The sequence below is a fragment of the Echinops telfairi genome, unplaced genomic scaffold, assembly GCF_000313985.2.
Source record: "Echinops telfairi isolate 266 unplaced genomic scaffold, ASM31398v2 ScPeMD7_7469;HRSCAF=8507_0, whole genome shotgun sequence".
Lineage (NCBI taxonomy): Eukaryota > Metazoa > Chordata > Mammalia > Afrosoricida > Tenrecidae > Echinops > Echinops telfairi.
Genome location: NW_022111372.1, coordinates 82,134,153 through 82,154,202, shown reverse-complemented (window position 1 = coordinate 82,154,202; position 20,050 = coordinate 82,134,153). Strand labels below are relative to the sequence as shown.

At 53.0% G+C, this 20,050-nt stretch overlaps 1 protein-coding gene across 1 annotated transcript in view; it reads right to left on the bottom strand.

Annotated features, from left to right (window-relative positions):
• Window positions 1-18,927, bottom strand: part of CCDC69 (coiled-coil domain containing 69) — a 38,048-nt gene extending 19,121 nt beyond the window's left edge. Inside the window, exons 1-2 of the mRNA XM_045284710.1 lie at window positions 18,807-18,927; window positions 4,513-4,665 (exon numbers count right to left, since the gene is read on the bottom strand). Of these exons, the coding sequence (XP_045140645.1) occupies window positions 4,513-4,665; window positions 18,807-18,854 (201 nt within the window). The 5' untranslated portion in view covers window positions 18,855-18,927. The remainder of the gene's footprint in view (window positions 1-4,512; window positions 4,666-18,806) is intronic.
• Window positions 18,928-20,050: the final 1,123 nt, after the last annotated feature.

Here is a 20,050-nt window from a genome sequence, read left to right as displayed (position 1 = left end):
CCTTCCTAGGTTGTCCCAGTGAAGCTGTCAGCAAAGGAATCCGGTGGCATGAGAGGAGCCAGCCTCTCCCCTGGGCTGCAGAAGGGAGGGGCATAAAAAAGCCAGAGGAAGTCTCTTCCCAGCGGAAGCCACTGGTTAAGGACCCTGGGCTGTGTTATCATGGGAGGGGGAGTTCCTGGATCCCAGTCCTGGCTCTTCTGTTAACTTGGACAAGCCGAGGACACTGAGCTCCAGAGGGAGAGATACAGCCACACTGTGCCTGAATGTCTAACCAGCACTAGGACCCAGGTCTCAAGACAGAGGCTACAGAACAGCATGGGTAAGAACCAAGCAGCTCTAGAATCACCAGGTTCCAAAGTAGGACCCATCACTGTCTGACTGTGACCTCTCTAAGCTTTGGCCCCACATCAGGCTGCTTTATGGACCAGAGGAGATAATGCACTTACACTGCCTGCTCTCACTAAGAGCTCAGCTACTGCATCAGGCGATTATTGTCTATTTGAGAATCCTGGCAGGAACAGAGACATCACAGTGCTTTGGGACTTCCCGTTTTGTCCTCAAGATCATAAACTGTCTTCTCCCAAATAATAACCGCTACAAACCAGTAACCAATGGCCGTCAGGTTGACTGACTCATGACAGCCCCACAAGAGTCCCTGTAGGACTGCGCTCCATAGGGTTTTCAGTGTCTGGTTCTTTGGAAGTAGATTGCCAAGGTACGTCTTGTAGACTCAAGGTACGTCTTGTAGACTCAAACCTTGGACCTTTGGAATATTTTCATATTTAAAAAAAAATCTGAGGCTTGCTTTGTGGCCTACCACGTGGTCTAGTCTGGAGGAGATGCCATGTGTCCTGGAAAAGTGTGTGCCTTGTGCTGTGGTTGGTGGAGTGCTGTACGTATGCCTGGGAGGTCAAATTGATTCATCGTGTGGTCTAGTTCTTCTGAGTCTTGGCTTGGTTGAGGTTTTTCCTGGTTGGTCTGTCCTTCATTGAAAACGGTGCACTGGAATCGCCCACCTTTATAGAGTTGCCGGTTTCTTTCCTCAATTCCTTCCCAAGCTTAAAACCGCCTGTCCTATCTTGAGATTTCCTTGACTTACTCTCTATTTGGAAACTCTGTAACTGCATTATTCCTTCTCTTTACACTACAAGTGTCTTGGCTATCAACTGTTATCTCTGGCTCCCTATTTTCAGTCTTAAAGTGTGTTTTACTTTGGACGCTTCTATATCTGGGCTGAATTCTGGACGGCATTGTCATGTCTGTGCTGCTCAGGTTGTTGTCTCTGTTCAAAGAACTCCCCTGGGTTTTCTTGTCAGGTTGCTCTGGATTTTTTACATTTCTTTACTTCTGTTTATTTGAAAGTGTCAATTTGAAGGATAATTTTGCTTAGTTGGCATTTTTTTTCTTTCGGAATTTTATGTATCATTCCATAATCTTTCCACCTTCAAGGTTTCTGCCCCCCAAATCAGGACTCAGTCTTATTGGTTACCCTTTGTTAACTTTCACTTTTCCTGAGCTGCTCTCAGGAATTTTTCCTTTAGAAAATTTGATTATAATATTTTGTGAGGATTTTCTTTGGGGTCTGTTCTGTTTGGGGTTTGCTTGGTTTCTTGAATGGCCAACTTCTTATCTTGAATGACGCTAGTGAAGTATTCATTTTACAACTCTTCAACACATTTCTTTGTGCTGCTTGTTGTTTCTTCTTGTTCTGGGATTCCAATTGCACAAAAGTTATTCCATGGGATGATGTCCCACACAATTCTTAGATTGTTTTTGGATTTTTTATGGTTCTTCTAGTGATTAATATTGCGAGATTTGTCTTCAAGCTCGCTCATCCTGACTTCCATTGATCCAACTTGTACCTTTGCTTGTTCAATGTATTCTATTTCTGAAATCTTTGTATTAATCTTGTGGATTTCCATTTTTATGGTTTCTACTTTTTCACTAATTTTGTTGGTTTGTACTTATAGTGTTTTCCTGAAATTTTCTAGACCCCCCCGCCGTTTTTCTTGATTTTGTCTACAGTGTTCTCAATCTTTCAGTCTGTTAAAGACGTCTACACTAGATCTTAGCCAAAAGACCGAGAAGCAATAGTCAAGAAGTCTAAATGCCATTCGTTTGAATTCCTATTGAGGTAGGTCCAGTGTCTTTTCTTCCTGAAAAATGTATTCTGGTTCTGTGTATTGGTCATTCTGTATTTCATTTTGTTGTGTGGACTGAAATTGGAAGCTCTGCTGGCATAGTGGCCCAACAATGCAGTTATGTGTTGGGCCGACTAACTGCAAGGTCAGCAGTTTGAAACCATCAACTGCTCTTCGGGAGAAAGATAAGGTTTTCTTCTTCTGTCGAGTTACAGCATCAGAAACTCACAGAGGCAGTTCTACCCTGTCCTATAAGGTCACTCGATGGCTGTGAGTTTGGAGTTTGGCAGATTAAAATGATCTCTAGACCTTGTGGTGGTGGTGATTGGTATTTACGTGAGGATTTTATGCTGGAAGGCCTTAGCCACTCACTACCTGTTCCCTGGTGAGTGAACAGAGAGCGTGCATGTGTGTGCACACTACAGTTGAGGGAAGCAGCTTTGGCTGGTGTTTCCGGCTGTCTAGAGAGAATCTGATGCTAGAGGAGGGGTCAGGGCCTTCTCCCAGTGGTGTGGCTGCAGGAGGTATGGATGAGGCTGGGCTGTGTGAGCATGGAGTCTGTGTTCTGTCAGGTGGGACAAGAAAAACAACAACAACAAAACGAGAAAAAGAGACAACATTCAAAAAAGAAATGATTGAACTAATGTTTCCAATGAAGGAAAACAAGCAGGGGATCGCAGGTAAACAGCAATAAGAAGCAAATCAGTTACTACCTGAAAGGAAGACTAGACAAAAGAAGAGTGAAACAAGGAAAAGCAATCAAAGCATCGCAAAACTGGGGGGGGTGAGCTGGAGAAAGAGCAAGGAAGAGGAGAGAACAGAGAAGCAGAGGCACAGGAGGGAAGATAAACAAGACCAGGGACGGGAGAGGAGGGAACTCGCCCACAGGCCGGTGTGAGGGCAGAGCCCCCAGCACTGCCAGCGAGGGAACTCCCGGGCGGGGCTGGGGCGGGTGGGACACTGTGAGCTGGGGTCAGGACTGCCAATCCAGATGTAGTTTGTGCCACCTTTGATGGTGACAGAGGTCAGGGGGCTCATTCCTGGAAGGAATTCTTTCAGGCGCAGCGGGCAGCTGGGGGCAGGGTGGCTGGTGATAGAAGGAGTTGTTGTCCTTATGGGTGGTCAAGGACCTGACGCTGCATGTTCTGCTGGCCTGGTGAGGGGGCGTTCATGTGAATCCAGGGGCAGGGGCAGTCTACCAGAAGGCCTGATCCATGAGTGTGGGGCTCCAGGCTCAGGCAGGCCAGGGGCTTTGTGCTGCTGCAGGGCGGAGAGTGGGGACTGGTTCTGATCAGCAGGTGGGTATAGGGGACACTTTTCTTGTCACTAGTCACCAGTGCACCAGGCTGCTGTCTGGCTATCATACTGCCTGCAAAAGTTCAAGATAGTCCCGCCACGTCAGGCTAGCCAACACCTATTGGTTACCTATCGGTTTCCTGTCTGTCTCCTCTCTTGTCATTTCAGCATCTCCTCTTAGTATTTAAAACACTTCTCTACCCTTTCCTCCAAAGCTCAGGGTTCCAGGATTATCGTGGGCATCTATTCCAGTAGACCTCAGGACTGTTTGTTTACTAAGGGTCTGCCTGGTTAGCTATCTTATCAGAAGTCCAAATACTCAACCTTCGGGTTAATAGCTGACCACACAGGGTCTCCCTCACCAACCAAACCCACTAGCATCGAGTCGAGCCCAACTCGCAGTGGCCCTAGAGGACAGAGTAGGGCTTCCCTTCCGGCTTTCAAGGCTATAAATCTCTACTGCAGCAGACAGCCTCGCCTTTCTCCCGGCAAACACGTCTGAACTGCTACGTTAGCTGGCCACAGTGTCACTCACTCCGCCCCCAGGATTCCTTGGGAATTCTTAGGGACTCCCCTCAGAAGGGGTAAAAGTCTTCTCCACTAACAGCGTCTAGGCCTCATGTCTGAGTCCCCAGATTCTGAGAAATTGCCCCCAGGATAAGCCGGGCAGTGGTTCTCAACCTTCCTCATGCCACAACCCTTTCATACAGTTCCTCATGTTGTGGTGAGCCCCCAACCATCACATTATTTTTGTTGCTACTTCATCACTGTCATTTTGCTACTGTTGCAAATCGGGCGAACCCTGTGAAAAGGTCCTTCAACCCCCAAAGGGGCCATGACCCACAGGTTGAGAACTGCTTTAGAGAGACCCTCAAACCTCCTCACTGTCTAATCCCAGTGAGTCATTTCCTCCATGTTCTTAACATGGACATATCAGCAAACATCTTTTTCTGATGACCGTATATGGAACATATGAAAAGAAAACCGTGTGATTTAAAGACACCACCTGGAACATGGTGGTAGATCTTGTCTGCACACAGTATGGGAACATTATGTACATCTCCCTACATCTCACCTTTTTCAAATGTGAGCATTTCGCGCACGGCCCGGTCTCTGTGTTCACTGCACTAGCTCTGGCCAGCAACACCGCAACGGACAGCCCAGCCGTTCCAGCCCCAGTCTGCTGCTGAGCAATGTTTGGTTTCCTCGTGAGGCGCCCGTGAGTACCCTGGTGGATGACAATTTGCACTCCTTGAAACTGACTGAGTCCACTCTCCAAAAGGGTCATCAACGGGGTGGCACCAATGGTAAGAACTCGGCTGCTACCTGGAGGGGTGAGGTTCGAGATCACCCAGAGGGGTCCAGAAGAAGGTCCTGGCTACCCACTCCCCAAAAGTCAGTCATTGGAGACCCCGTGGAGCCCAGTTCTGCTGCCGAGGCACACCGGGGTTGCCATGGGCTGCAGAAGTGGCCTGCTGCTCGTGCGGCTTGGTTTTCTGGCCTTCTCCCCAAAGGTTGTACCATGCGACTCTACCGCCAGTGGCACAGAAGAAAGCCCATTTCTCTGCAGCTTTTGCCACCGTGGAATATCATTCCTTGTGTGTGTGTGTGTGTGTGTGTGTTGTTCACGTAGGCCCGTTTGCTAGGCCCAAACAAAATCAAAGCGACCTAGTGCTGTCTCTGGTACTGCCGGCTTCAGCACACAAGCCTCCCAGGTTGCTCAAGACCATGTTGGTGTGACACCCTGCAAGCCCTCCTGGGGCCTCCAGGCTCCGTTCCCTTCCGCCTCCCCAAGCCCTGTCTTTCTTTTTCAGACTCCCATTTCCTCCAAGAGATGAACGACTGAGTGAGCTGTTGGGGTCCCTTGAGGAGAGGGGCGAGTTTTAAAATTCAGTTGGGTCCGTCTAGTGTCTGTTATGATGCCCAGAACAGTGCTCCTGAGGATGTGGTCTCTATGGACCTCCTACGTTAGAACCCTCTGGAGAGCCTGCTCAACACAAATCCCCAGGTGCAGTTCTAGACCTACAGAATCCAAGGAGGTGGGACCGCTGGGAATCTCCGGTTTTCCCATTCTTCCGAGGGGACCGGGATGCCGGCAGCTAGAGGATAAAGGACGCAGACTGGAGCAGGACTCCGTAAGTAGCCCCCTCCTCCCCCAAACCTAAGCCCACTGCCATGGGGTCAATTGTGACTTTTAGTGGCCCCAAGTCGGGTTTCCGATGCTGTAAATATCTACGGGAGTAGATGGCCTTCCTTTTCTCCCACGGAGCACCTGGTGGCTAGCAGTCCGATGCTTACTCGCAGTGCCACCAGGGCTCTTTAATGAGTAGCCACTGCATGGCCCTAGCCACTTCCTCCTCAGAGGTGAAGGGGCAGAGTTGGAGTTGAAGGGATGGAGGTGGAAGGGATGCCGTACAAGGATTTCCCCTTCCAATAGAAGAGGGGTGGCTGGGGCTGGGGCGGGGCATCCGGCTTGAGCTCTAGAACAGGGCTGGTGCCGCTTCCTGAGTTCAATGGAAACTTGGGAGCCAGAAAGCTGCCAAGAAGGCAGCTGCCAGTACAGGACATGGGGAGAACCCAGGACTGGAGCAGCAGCCATGAGACCTAGGTTTGCCTTGACTGTGTGACCTAGGTAAGTCCCTCCCCACCTCTGGACCTCAGTTTCCCCATCGGCAAAGGGCCGGGGTTGGAGCAGATGCTCTCCTTGGTCCAGGCTCCAGGACCGTTTTCCTCCTGTTGCTGCTGGCCGAGTCCCTGGCTGCTACAGGTGGCTTTGTGCCTGACTGCCAACTGGATGGCTGGAAGGTCCAGACCCTCAGAGGGATCTCACAAGAAAGACCTGGTGATGTCCTTCTGAAGTACCAGCCCCTGGAGAGCCTGTTCCATAAGACACTGCAGCCCGTTCCGTTCCGTTCCGTGCCGACACACGTCGGTTGACATGAGTTGGAATTGGCGCTACAGTAATGGAAAAGCAAGCAAGCAAGCAAACAAACAAACAAACAAAACAAGCTAAGCTGCACAGAAATAACAAACACAGCTCTGAGGCCCAGCTCCTTGTTGCCAAGCAAACTTGAGCCTTCTGCTAGGTTCTACGGAAAACAGCTCTGGTCTGCTAGGTTAGGGCTGCCATGAGGACACAGTGAGAGGACAAGAGCCCGGGGCAGAAACCAGACCAGCTCCGGCTGGGCCCCTAGATGAATAAAGCTCTGCTTTTAGAGGGGAGGTGGAAAAATGAACGTGCCTAAAGGGGCTGACAGATGGGGGAGGGGGCTGAAACTGTGAGAGGAGGGCTTGCTAATGGCCGACTGTGAGAATTCAGCCAGAAACCTACCCTCCGTCCTCACAGCACCACAGGAAGCTAGGGTGAAACAGTGAACATGCCATTGCAGCCAGAGAGGACAGGACTGTGACCAAGAGTAGACATTTCAAGGAGAAGCATCACTGTGAAGGGTGGTGTCAGACAGGGCTGTCCCCGAAAGAGATAAGCTGCCTTGTGGGAGGATGATGCCTGGTGGTGGTAGTGAGCTCCCTGTCAGTAACAGCATGTAAGAAGCAGCTGTAAAGCAAACTTTACTTGGCATGCTGAACCCCGTGTTCTCTGAGGAGTCTACTACAAACCCCGGGGGTCTTCAGGTTGATTTAGACTCATGGTGATACTACAGGATACGGAATAGTTCTGCGCCTTGGAGTTTCTGAGGTTGTAAATCTTTGTGGGGGTACACAGCCTCATTTTTTTCCCACAGAGCCTTTGGTTGGCACCCCATCACTTAAGCCACTGTACCAGCAGGGTTCTAAAGCCCCAAGAGCATAGCTGGTACCTAAAGAAAGCCTGTGTGGACACGCCTCTTATAGACCCCCAGGGGTTTCTCAGGTAGACAGAAATATAGATTCTGATACAGTCCCTCTGGGGTGGAAAGGCATACTCTGTCAGGGGTGGGTGGTGGTGGTGGGGAGGTGGGGAGTGGAGGGGTGTCAGATGGACTGAGCTGCTTGGAAGCCCTGGCTGGGCAGGACAGCTTGGACACATGTTGCCTAGCTTTTACCCCCGTGTGCATCCTTCAGGATGCGAGCCCAGGGGAACTCCTTCCAGACGGCACTTGGTCTAACCCTCTCTGGTCAAACTGTCCCCCCATGATTTTGTGGGCCTTCAAGACTGCACTTTTTTTTTTTTTTTTTTAATGAAGCCCATTAACCGTGTCCTTGTTACTCCTTTTAGCTTAAATCCAGGGCTCTGAAGCGTTCCGCTAGCTCTCCACCTGTCCCTCTAAACCAGGCCCTCGACCCTATGATTCTCTTCACCTCCTTGGGGCTGCAGACAGGTTACCGGGTCTGTGAAGACACCTCCCTGCAGCCCTCTGTCTCCTTTCCAGAGGTCACCAAGCAGGGGAGCAGAGCCATAATGACAGTTCACATTGCAGATGAACCCGGGAGCCCTTCCATCCTGCTGGAGTACATACCTGATTTCCCGGAGTAGCTGAGCCCTTGGGTGGGGGGGGGGGGGGCGGTGACTCTGAGCCCCTAGGGATTTGGGTTATGCCCCTCCCTGGTATCAGAGTGCCCCTCTCCTTTTCCGGTGTCTGATCTCAGCGTGGGTGGGGCTCCAGCAACAGTCGTTTCAGGATGAGCAACCCTGGACACAGCCCATTGGCTGAGGTACAGGCAGGAAGGAGGTAGGGGTGGAGACCCAAGGGGCCCCCACCGGGGACTCAGATGGAGGAAGGGCAGGGTCCAAACGCCCAGCGCTCTTGATAGATTTTGGCATTCACAACATGATGACAAAGGTAGCCCCTGGTGGAAGGATGCCAGCCATCAATGCTGGCCTCAGCTTCCCCCATCTCTGAGATGGGCAGCCGTCCTGAAGTTCATGCTGCCAGGAGCCAAGAAGACGGAGCTCAGCTCCTGCGTCTTAGCCTTTGTGGAGTCAGCCTGGCCTCCTGCCCACCAGGCCCCCTTTGGCTGCAGGTGGGAACAGCATAGCCTTTGAACAGCTGCAGAGCTTCCAGCGCCCCAGGAGGGGGTGGGGGAGGATGTGGTCTCAATGGCTCCTATCTGACTGATGAGTAGAAGTTTCAGGAGGACAGACCACTTCCGTTTGACACCCCCCACTCCTGGCAGTCACAACCCATCAGTCCGTTTGTTGCCCTGCGGTGGCTTCTGTGTTGCGATGAGGCTGTCGTTCTGCCCCGGGTGTTTCAAATAGCAGCAGGGTCACCCATGGTGGGCAGGTTCCAGCAGGGCTCCCTGAAAATCTTCTAGACAGAGAGGTGCCCCGCTGGATGCAAACATCGCAACGCCCACGAAGGGGGCTGGCAAGCAGTGGGTTTCTGTTGATGGGGATGGGGGACTGGGCAGCAACGATGAGGAGGCTATCCCTCAGTTGTACTCTGTGTGAGAACTGTGAAATGTTCTGGTACATGTATTTTTTGACAATTAAAAAATAGAAAAAAAAATGGCATAAGGCTAGGCATTGTTTTGCTGAGGTCACATGGGGGTGCCAGGTGTGGGCACGAACAGGCACCTGGCAGAGGCTCGGCCTGAAGTCGACACTCAGCCCCTCGCTTCAGACGTCGAGGTCTCAGGCCTCTCGGACGGCCTGCCAGGAGACCTTGCACGTCCTCTTCCTCCCGAGAGCCCTGGTGGTGCGTGGTCACGAGCTGGGCCGTGGACCACAGATCAGAAGGTAGAAACCAGCAGCTGCTCCGAGGGGGAAAGGCGAGGCTCTCCATTCCCTCTCGAGCACCGGCAGGGGCAGCTCAACTCTGTCCTATAGGGAGGCCACGAGTCAGAACGGACTCACTGGCAGGGAGCCTGAGTGGAGAGGCCACCTCTTCTGGTCTCATATCAGCCCTCCCCCACCCGCTCCCCAGGTGGCTGCCAGTTGTAGTGGCCTCCTCAGAGGGACCAGAGCTGGCAAAAGGGCTAGAAGCCATTTCTGTCACTTGGGCAGCCAAGCAGACAGGGGCCCTGAGAGGTACACAGTGTGCTGTGTGTGTGGCTGGGGGAACGGGGGGGAGGGGAGCAGAGACACCCAGGATCCAGCTATCTGCCAGTCTCCTCAAGCAGATGGCAAACGGGGAGCCCTGCGCTGAAATCCTGGCTTGCCACTCGTTTGCTGTGCGAGCTTGGCAGGCACCTTCCTCCCTCTGGGCTCCTGTCTCCTCCTCTCTCTATACTGGCGTTGGGCAAGAGGATGTGTGTGCGCCCTTCTGATGTTGACACAGCGAGGGAGGAGTGAAGTCACCCTCCATCAATCCTGTCGTGCTGGTTTGCCGGCAGGGCAGGGGCTGGCCCTGTGACACACTTAGGGGTCAGTCCATCCAGCTCCTCTGGAGGACTTGGAGGAAGGGGCCCTGTGCAGATGGTCTGCCGGGGACCCTGAGCCTTCCCCGCCAGCCTGTGTTCTTGAAAAGTCTGTGGTTGGGAGGTGGGCACGAAGTGGGGGAGGGTAGGAGTGCCCCAGAAGAGGAAGATGGCGGAGAGCCCGGCAGCCACCTCCCGTATCACTGGAGGCTCTCTCTGAGGCCCTTGGGGACAGGACAGGGCAGCGCAGAGAAGCAGCTGTGAGCTGACTGGGAGGCACCTGTGGGGAGTCCCGAGCAGGACCGTTTGTAAAGGGACGAGCCTTCCGGTCCACCTAAAGGGGATTCACGGAATACCCCAAGATATGCTAACACTATGGAGTATCATTTGTGTGTCTTACCGAATGAAGTCGATGTCATTCCGTAGAGAAGGGAACCCCCTGGCAGAATGGCAATGTGGAAAATCGACTGTTTGTATTGGCACATCATATGCACATATGTACACCTGGAAAAGTCTCCAGAAAGCCCCAGATGGCTGGCAGCTGGCTGGCTGTCACCTGGAGAGAAGGGGCTCACTTGACTGTGGTCACCGAGGGACAGCTTGCCCTCAGGGGAAGTCGCAGATGGTTTAAAACCATCGCGTAGTAAAGAGTTCCTAACAACAGGGGTGAGGCTCTCTTGTGGATCTGAGTCTATCCATTACCTACGGACATGCTGAGACATCAGGGGCCAGAGATCACGCCCAAGGGATCCAGGGTGAAAGCGCCCAGGGAAGGGCCCTTCTTGACTCTCTCCCACAGGGGCTGCAGCTGGCATTCGGCAGTGCACAGGCCGCGTGGAAGCACCTCCTGCTTTAGCGTCCCCACTGTGCTGCCATGTCACGGTTCCAAAGGAAAGGCTGCCATGCTTTTTAGCTGGTGACAAAGCAGGGCTGGGGGTGAGGTGGTGAACAACGAACTCCAGGGTTCCTACTTCTCAGAGGAGAGGATGAGATGAGGGGCGAGCTCGTTAGGGGAGTGTGGGGGCAGCCGGGGAATGAACGGCAAGGTGGGCCTCCGAGCTCATCCCACGCTCAGTGTGAAAGGGCTCTCTGGCTGGGGGAGGAGGAAGGATGGAAATAGGTCAGGTTGTACTTCACTGATCTGGAGGGAGGGGGCCTGGCCATGGGATAGATGGTTTATGGATTCTAAGGTGGCTGGCCTAGATGTTCTGGAAGGTTCAGGTTTGAAAATAAAGTGACACAAGATGAATGATTGTTAAGGATTTTAGGTATTAAAGTTCCCCCGGGGATGGCTTCTCCTTAGGTAATGGATAGATGCAGATCTGCTGAAGATTGAGTATATATATATTCTTTTCCCTAGCTCCTTCCCTCAGCCTAAGATGGCTTTACATGAGCCTCCCCCAGGCCCCCTCCTGGTCCTTTCCCCTGGTCACCTGGAACGGCTCCCACTACTCTGAGACCGGGGGGCATGGAAAGGCATGGTGTAGATCTTAAGGATGGAAATGCAAGTGTACCCTGAGGTGGCAGAGCCAGTACAAGGTTCCACCTGTCCGGCTGCTCCCTTTCTAGGAGGTCTCTACCCCACCACCACCTTAGTTATTTGGTTTTAACATGAAACTTCTATAAATTTCACCCAGCAGCCCCTTAAGGCTCCCTTTCTCAGCAGATGTCAGACTAGTGCGCCAGCTGATCCTGAGCACTGAGATGTCTTGGAGAAGTTGATGTTCTGCCCTTTTAAGCGACCAAAATACCACTACTGCTGGCATGACACACTGGCCTCAAATTTAACACCCAATAAAAGCAAAGATGAAAATCCCTGGCACTTTCTGGGGCCTCGTCACTGCCCCTTGGCCACTCAACTGGAATGTAGACAATGGAATTTCAAAAGAAGTACACATGTAGAAAATATATCACGGAAGCTTGTTCTAAAAGGCAAAAGGATGCTTGGAAATCCTTCCAATGTGTGTTTGAGGTTGCAGAACCCCGACATCCCGTTCTAACAGAGCAACCTCGTGTCCACCCTCACAGTTTTTCCAGAGTACTGCCTGTATGGAAGCCGGCCCTGGCTTTATCCGGGATGATTTTTGTGGGGTCATCATTACTATGATTAACTTTTTGTTATTGTGAATTGGGTGAGGGCTAACTGTAAATTTGTTCTCTGTTCCACAATTCATGCACCTCTTGTCCCACAATGCAACATCACTTATCCCACTTCCTCCCTGGCTTCCTGTTTGCATCCTCTCTTTCTTAACCCTTCTGAACTTTATCCTTAAGCAACTGCTGCCCTTTTGATCTCTTATGATTCCAAGGTGTACACACCTCATTAGTGACATTGGTCCCCTATCAGCCTGCCTATTGTTTGATCCTGGAGGTGTGTTCCATCACAACCTCAAGGGTGACGAAGGGCCCAGGCCTCGGGAGCTCCACCAGACTCCACCTGACCAGTCAGCCTGGTCGTCTTTATGAGTTGGAGTTTGGGTCCACATTTGTCTCCCAGTCTATCCAGGACCTCCTAACATCTGTCTGGGAGCAGTCGTCAGTGGTGGCCGGGCACTCTCGTTCTTCCGGTCTCAGCATTGTGGAGACGGCTGTTCACATTGCCCATTGGACTGACTGCTTCCCTAGGTCTTCAGCGTCCATCCCTCTTCCTTCCTCTGGACAGAGAGAGACCCCCTTAGACGGCTAGCCTTGAGCTTTTCTAACATTAAAAACATCTTTTATTAAATACTTTCATTGGGGGCTTGTGCAGCTCTTATCACAATCCATACATTCATCCATTGTGTCAAGCACATTTGTACATATGTTGCCATCATCATTTTCAAAGCATCCTCCTACTTGAGCCCCTGATATCAGCCCCTCATTTTCCCCCTCCCTCCCTGTTCCCCCCTCCCTCATGAACCCCTGATAAATTATAAATTATTATTTTCATCTTGGCCCTGAGCTTAAAGACCCTAGCCGCTACTTACCAGCATAGAATGTAGGGCACCGTCTTTGTGGCCTATGTTAGGCCAATTGACCTAGGTGTCCCCTGGCCCTATAGTCCTGAGTCCCCAAGCCCAGCAACCCATTCCCGTAAGGTGTCGTCTAGGAACTTTCCATAACGTCGCAGCACGGGGCATTTCTTTCCAGACTAGAAAATAGTACTAGTTCAGAGACCATATACATGCCAGGATCCCCGAGATACCTGGGAGAGAGGGCTCGGCCAGACAGACAAGACAGCTTCCTTTCATACTTCCGGACGGTTCCACCTGTGGCAAACTGAGCTAAAAGGTCAGATTTGTCCTGCTTCTACTGCCCAAGTATTGCACACCCCACTCACGTATCCTTTTCCCTAGGACGGCCCCTGCACATCCCAATCAAGTGCCTAATGCCTACTCGCCCCACAGAATGCAGCCCTGTCTCAGAATTCAACAAAAAGCCGATGCCACAGAGTCACTCCAGCTCACAGAGACCCTACAGAACGGGGTAGAACGCCTCCTTAGAAAACATACCCCGGTGGCACCGCAGGTTAAGTGTTGGGCTTCTAACGGACAGGTTGGTGGTTCAAACCCACTAGCCCTTCTGGGGAGAACGAGGAGGCTGTCTGCTCCTGCAAAGCCTTACAGTCTTTCTCAAAGTGCCCTGCAATCCTCCTCCCAAGGAGCCCTGGGGGCGCCATGGGGAAGCCCTGGGCTGCTAACTGAAAGGTTGGCAGTTTGAACCCACCTGGCAGCTCACCTGGCAGCAGGGAGGGTTGATGATTTGCCCCTGGAAGATGACGGCAGAGAAAGCCCCCTGTGGCAGCTCTCTGTGGTCACGTCGGGTCACGGTCGGCCGGGATGGCCTCGGTCACGCCTACAGCCACCATCAACCCCGTGTCCTTTCTCAGTACCCCAAGGTGCCCTGCCTCTGGGTCTGGAGGCAAACACAGACGATGCTAGTCAATAATGAGGGCGGAGTGGGAATGTAAACAATCCGGTGCCCAAACTGGTTAATGAAGCAACAGGACGTGGTCGGGCTGGCTCGCACACTTAACTTTTACACAGGCTGCTTCACAGAGGAAGTGGCCTTTGCAGCACAGCAGGTACAAAAGTAGGAGCAACCCCCCTGGGCACAGAGTCCTGATTTTGTGAACAGCATTGCAGCGCTGAATATGATGTAGGAGGAAACATGCTTCAAAGAATGACACAGAAGCATAGGCCGGGGCTATCTCTTGATGGGGGGGTGGGTGGGGATGAAAAGTGGTGATTCATTTATTTGTGCTTTTCCTACTTTTGAAAACTTGCGTCAGCATTCTAATCACTGGAATAATGATTAAAATCCCAATTATGTTAATGCTGTTAATACTAGGTCTTCTTCCCTGGTTAACCAGGGCCCATCCTGGGGCTCTGAGTGCGGAGAGGCATGGACAGGCCATGGGGCAGGCCCAGGTTGTCTTAAATCCTACCTCTTTGCTCGTCTTGTGCTAGCATTTCCTTACTATTCTGGCTCAAATGCTACCTGACCTCAGTTTGAACCCCTCCACTGATGGGGAACTCATTAACTGAAGAGGTCTTTTTGGAGAAGTGGACATCTGGCTCCCTTTAGCTCCCCGCAGTCCCAGTTCTGCTGAGAACAAGGCTGCTCCCCAGCCCCTCGACAACAGAGGTTTTCAGGCAGTGGTGCAGCGCCGGGCTGAGACCAAGCATGAACCCCATTGACCTCTCAGGGATATTAATGCCCCCCCATCCCCATATCCTTGTTTGCTTTGAATACCATCCAGACATGATGTCCTCAGAGTGTAACTCGTCCACACCTCCCCACGACGACGGCATTCACATCACCTTTTACGAAGGGCAGGTTGTCTGCCGGTGTGGTGAAGCCTCCACTATGCGCATTCTTCCATCTAAGGCTGAGCACAACCCTGTGACCCAGGGACTGCTATCATACCTACCGTACCGCTGAGGAAGGACGCTGAGGCGCAGAGAAGCCAAGGTCACTTATTGGATCCGGAACTACAACAGCACTCAGTCAGCAGTGACTGAGTTAACAAAGGAGCAAGGAGCCTGGGTGGCAGCAGGGGGCAGTTCGAACTCACCCAGCTGTTTCACGGAACAAAGGCCCAGCAAACTGCTTCCATAAGATTACTGCTTCCACAAGATTACTGCTTCCACAAGATTACTGCTTCCATAAGATTACTGCTTCCATAAGATCACGGCCGCGGGATCTCTATGGAGCAGTTCTTGGGATCTCCATGAGTCAGAACCAACTTGATGGCAGACGGGAACACGAATCTGAGGCCCAGGCCCTTACCATATGGGCTTAATTCAGAGTGACTTGTGCCCATGTCTGTCTTTTCCACATCATTCGTCTCAGTCCCCCCCAACGCCCTTCACAACGACCTGGCAGAGCTCAGGAAGAGCCCCCGAATGCCTGGCCCACTGAGTAACTTTGGCCTGAGACGCAGCTTAGGGGGCAGTGTTGACACAGGGCTTCTGATGCCCACTCAGGCTGTGGTGCTTCTGCTGGAGCTGAGGTCCTGGGCTCTAGGGAGAGGAGACATCACGTTGGAGACACTGCCACGTGACACAGAGGGGCGTGACCATGAGACTCAGGCGATGGAGAGCTTGCCGGGGATGAAATGCAGCTGGCTCCTCAGCCTGCCAGGCAGCCCCACTCATTCATTCACTGGGATTCCAATCTTCTCCGACATGGCGACCAGAGCACTCGGCACATCTACTTTAAGGGGACCCCCGGCTTGCCATGAGTCAGAACAGACTCCGAGGCTGTGATTGTGTTTTATTTTTGGTTTAAGAGGTCCTAGCAATTATCTCCTTGTCCCGAGCCAGGGTGGCCCCTTGGTAAGTCCCCTATCTACAGCGCGCCCCATCATACTGTGCTTGATTTGGCTCAGCCTCTGCTCAGGAAGTTCCCTCCCCACGTGGCTGCACAACTCCTACTCAAGGCTCAACACTCCGTCAAGGTTGGCCTCCTCTAAGGGACTTCCCTGCAGCTCTCAAGGCTGGACTTGGCACCTGGCTAACTCCTTGAGCGACTTGTGTCCAGCCCTCAGTGACCCACTCTAATGTGTGCCTGCTCTTGGCTCCCAGGAGACACCAGTTGGGGAGTGCAGAACACTGGCCTCCAGTACACAGCTCTGCCACCCCCTAGCTATCTGACTGTGGACACAGCACTCCTCGCTGAGCTCCAGTCTCCTCCCAGCTCGGCCTAGCTCTCAAGGTTTGTGTGAGCCTCCGCAAAGATAAGGATGTGGAAGCTGCCTGTGAGCTGCCACTAGGTGTGAGTCACTGCTACCCTGACCTGACCCTCATCCTTGGCGTGCCCCGCCCAAACCCAAAGCAGAAAACAAACCCACTGTCATTGGGTCGATTTTGAATCATAACAACTCTACAGACCGGGTCTCCAACACTGGACATCTCGATGGAAACCAATGGCCACATCTTGCTCTCATTAAATGCCTAGTGGACTCAAACTGGGTGACCTTTGTGATAGCAGCTGGACACATTATCCCCTATGCCACCAGGGTTCCCACAGGGCTGAAGTTGGGCAAGAGCGCAGACATGAACTTAAAACAAAACCAGTCATACAGGGGCAGGGGCCTAGCATTGGTGGGGCAGAGAGGACAGGTTAAGCGGCTCTGAGGCACAACAGACATGAAGGTTTTCATGTCAGAGGGCTTTTGTAATGGCAAAGAAGCCATTGGCGGCACGAGGCTGGGAAAGGAATGCCCAGAGAGTTTGCTTGAAGTTGTTCTGTAACCTCAGACCCTTCCCTTCTCTAGACGGCAACCTCCATCGGTGCCAACTTTACATGCCCTTCACAGCTCGGGCCAGAGGGGTCCAGCTCAGGCTGTGCCAGGGCGAGACTGGCTCAGAAGGGTGGGAGGCACGCACAGGACAGGACTCTGCAGTCTCCCCTCCCAGCCTCTGGAAGGGCTGAAGCTGGAGCAGGCTGGGCTCCTCCCCCAGTTTCTTCTGCTGGCTGGAATCTACCCTTGGCCCACTTTGCAGACGGAGAGGTTGATGCACGAGCAGAGCACACAGGCTCTCGGATCTGTAGCTATCATCCTGTTTGCCACCCTCACCACTGAGAGCATACGCTCCCAACCTGACTTGGCGTACAAAAGCCAATTACTCAGCGCCCCCCTTGACAGAAGTGTTTGTGCTGTACTCCACAATCCAGTATGAAGTATAGGTGTCTGCAGGGTAGCACTGACTGAGAGGGAGAAACTGAGGTCCAGGGAGGGGGTGGAGAGAGCTTACAATCGTCATGTAGCATGTTTGTAGCACAGCCAAGTCTTAAACTCAGGACTGATGTCCACCTGTCTGTGAGCCCTGGTTCTATAGTGAGTTGTAGGGTGGTCAGCAGTTTGAAACCACCAGCTGCTCGGCAAGAGAAAGATGAGGCGGAAGCTTCCTACTCTGTAAAGAGTTATAGTCTCGGCAACCCACAGGGGCAGTTCCACTCTTAGAGTCATTAGGAGGTCAGAATCGACGGCAGAGAGCTTTGTTTGATGCTCTCCTCTAACAGTTTGATTGAAAGTCCCAGGTCAGATCCTGGGTTTATCCTCCTCACCTAGCAGCCACGAGGCCCTGCCTCGGTTTCCGCACTAGAGCCTGGGAAGGCCTATTGTTTTCAGAGACTGAGCTTGGTGTGATTTTTTTGAACTGGAAACCAAGGAGGAGCAGGGGTCACACCAAAACTCCTTTCCCTGGAGGAGACATAGAACGGAAGAGATACTTTTGGTTGGGAGTCAGACTGGATACCCAGTAAGCTGAAATGCCTGTGCTCAGTGCACCAGCAAACAGGAGCAGAGAGAGAGAGAGCGAGAGCGAGAGCGAGAGAGATCTGATTTCAATGCACTGTGACTAAATATTGTCACCATTCAAGGAGTCCTAGTGGCTTGCTTACAAGTTAGGATGCTAACTGCAAGGTCAGCAGTTCAAAACCACCAGCTGCTCTGAGGGAGAAAGACGAGGCTTCCTGCTCCTGCACACAGTTAGTCTCAGAAGCACACAAGGGTAGTTCGGATCTGCTTTATAGGGTTGCTATGAGTGAATCATCTCCATGGTAGTGATTTTTTTTTTTTTGAGCCCCAGTTTGGGGCCTCTTAGGTCCTTAAATTGTGCAGCCATCTAACCCCACCTGGCTGGCAGGCAGCAGGTGTAGGGAAGAGGGCCAGGAGTCAGGAGATTTGTTTTAGCTGTTAGAGGACTAGCTGGTCCTTCCCCTCTCTGGGCCTCAGGTTACCTATCCTGGAGGAAGTTGTCCTCCTGGCTCCGGGCTATGACCTTCTGGACTTGTCAGACCCCAAGGGGCAGCTGGTCCCACTGCAAGAAACCTGAGTACAGTCCCCTGGGCCCTAACCCAGCTCTGAGGCCCCCTGGGACAGGAATAGGAAGGGAGGGGGAGGGAAGCAGAAGGCTCTACATCTCCTCCCTGGGACTCCTCCCAGCTTCCCCCAGGGCAGCCACCAAGCGCCCAGCCCCAAGCCTGGAGGAGGCCTAGAACAGAGAGAGCTTCGGCAACTTGAAAGCCTATAGGAAGGGCCTGGACATCTTGTTAAAAGGCGGCGGGTTCAGTTTGAAAAGGTCTGGGGCAGAGCCTGAGAGTTTGCCTTTCCAACAAGCCCCACGGGGTGCCGATGCTGCCAGTCCGTGGACCACTCAGCCAGCAGCAGGGCCCTAGAGGTTGTCTGCCTCTGAACCAGTGGGGAAGCCGGAAGGCAGGCCCAGAGAGGTCAAGTCACTTGTCCAGTGCCACACAGCGCGAATAGCCCCGGGCTGGAGGGAAAGGGCACCTGCTACCGACACTGAGCATTCCCATACTCTATGCGGCCGGCATCCGCCGCCCTGCTCGGGCCCCGGGGCTGTGTTTGCAAACTCCTCGCTGCCCTGAGCGCGCGGCTCAGCCCCGAGGCAGGCAAGGAGTGTCGCCCGGCGGATTCTTCCTGCCTCCGCGCCGGCCTCGCTTGGTGTTCCGTTCGGGGCGCCGAGGGACCCCACCCGCGGATCTACTCGGAGCTCTGCCCGCGCACCCGCCCCCCCAACCCCCGTCCCCCCCAACGCAAACTTCGCTGGCGCCCTTTACCTTTTTGGGTGGTTTGCAGCAGCTCAGCTTGCTGCGTCCGCTGCCCATCCTCCTCCGGGGGCTCCCGGACACCGCCTTGCAACTCCGGGGCCCCCAAGGGACCCAGCGGTGGCGGCCCCGCTGCGCGGTCCACGCCCTCCAGCGGCCGGGGCTGCCGGGCAAGACCCTGAAACTGAACCTGGAAGCGCCGACTTAAGCCCGAGCGGCGGCGCGGCCGCGCGCCGTAAATACCCGAAGAGCAGGGCCTGCACTAAGCCCAAGAGGCTAGGGACACCGCTGGCCCTCGGCAGGTGACCAGAATCTTTGTGAATCATAGGAACCTCAGGCCTGGGCAGAGAAAAGTCCGTTTGGGCAACAGATGCTCTTCCAAGCCGACTCACAGAGTCCCTGGAAGAAAGGGTAGCAGGACCCTGTGGGTTTCTGAGCCCAACTCTCTGCTGGAGTAGAAAGCCCCATCGAATGGGGGCTGCTTCTGCCCCAGCTGCTTTGCATATACTATTTCTATCTCTTGTCATACCCGTGCAACAAAGGCAACTTGCCAAAGTTCAGACATCTAGGAAGTTTCAGAGTCCAGAGAGAACCAGAAACTGAGCTTTGAACCACTTATCTACAAACAAGATCATAATACTGTGCTGCATGGTAATGCCGCCTCCTTTCTGGGCACAGTTTTTCCAGCTCACAGGCATCATCAGTAAGCTCCAACTGTGTCATCATGGTCAGTCTCCGGCCTAATAGCTTGCGCAGCCGCTTGGCTCGAAAGGGGCTTTTAGTCATCCTCACTTTGTGACGCGCTGAGATTTTGGGGTGGGGGTGGGGGTGTGAAAACGCAGGGGAACGACACCCTATGCGGAAGCACAGTGTGCGTTCCTGTCTGTGCACCGTCAAGTGGCAGCAAAGGCCAGAAGCCTTTGGGAAGCTGTGCTGAGGAAAGAGCCCGCCTTGGTTGTCTTGGGCTACCAAAGTACCACACACTGGGTGCCTTAAAGCAACCTAAACTTATTAGCTACCAAGTCTGGAGGCTAGCTGTTCAAGTTCAGGGCATTGGCAGGGCCATGCTCTGGCTGAGGGCTCTACCATCACAAGTTAGAACCCTCCCTTGTGGCCCCAGGTGTTCCTGGCTTGTGTGGCAAAGCTCCAATTCCTGACCCCCTCCCCCCACCTCCTCAGATCTTCCCTCTGTGTCTCCTCTCCTTTCCTCTCCTCTCCTTATAAGGACACCAGTCATGTTGGATTCGGGTCCACCC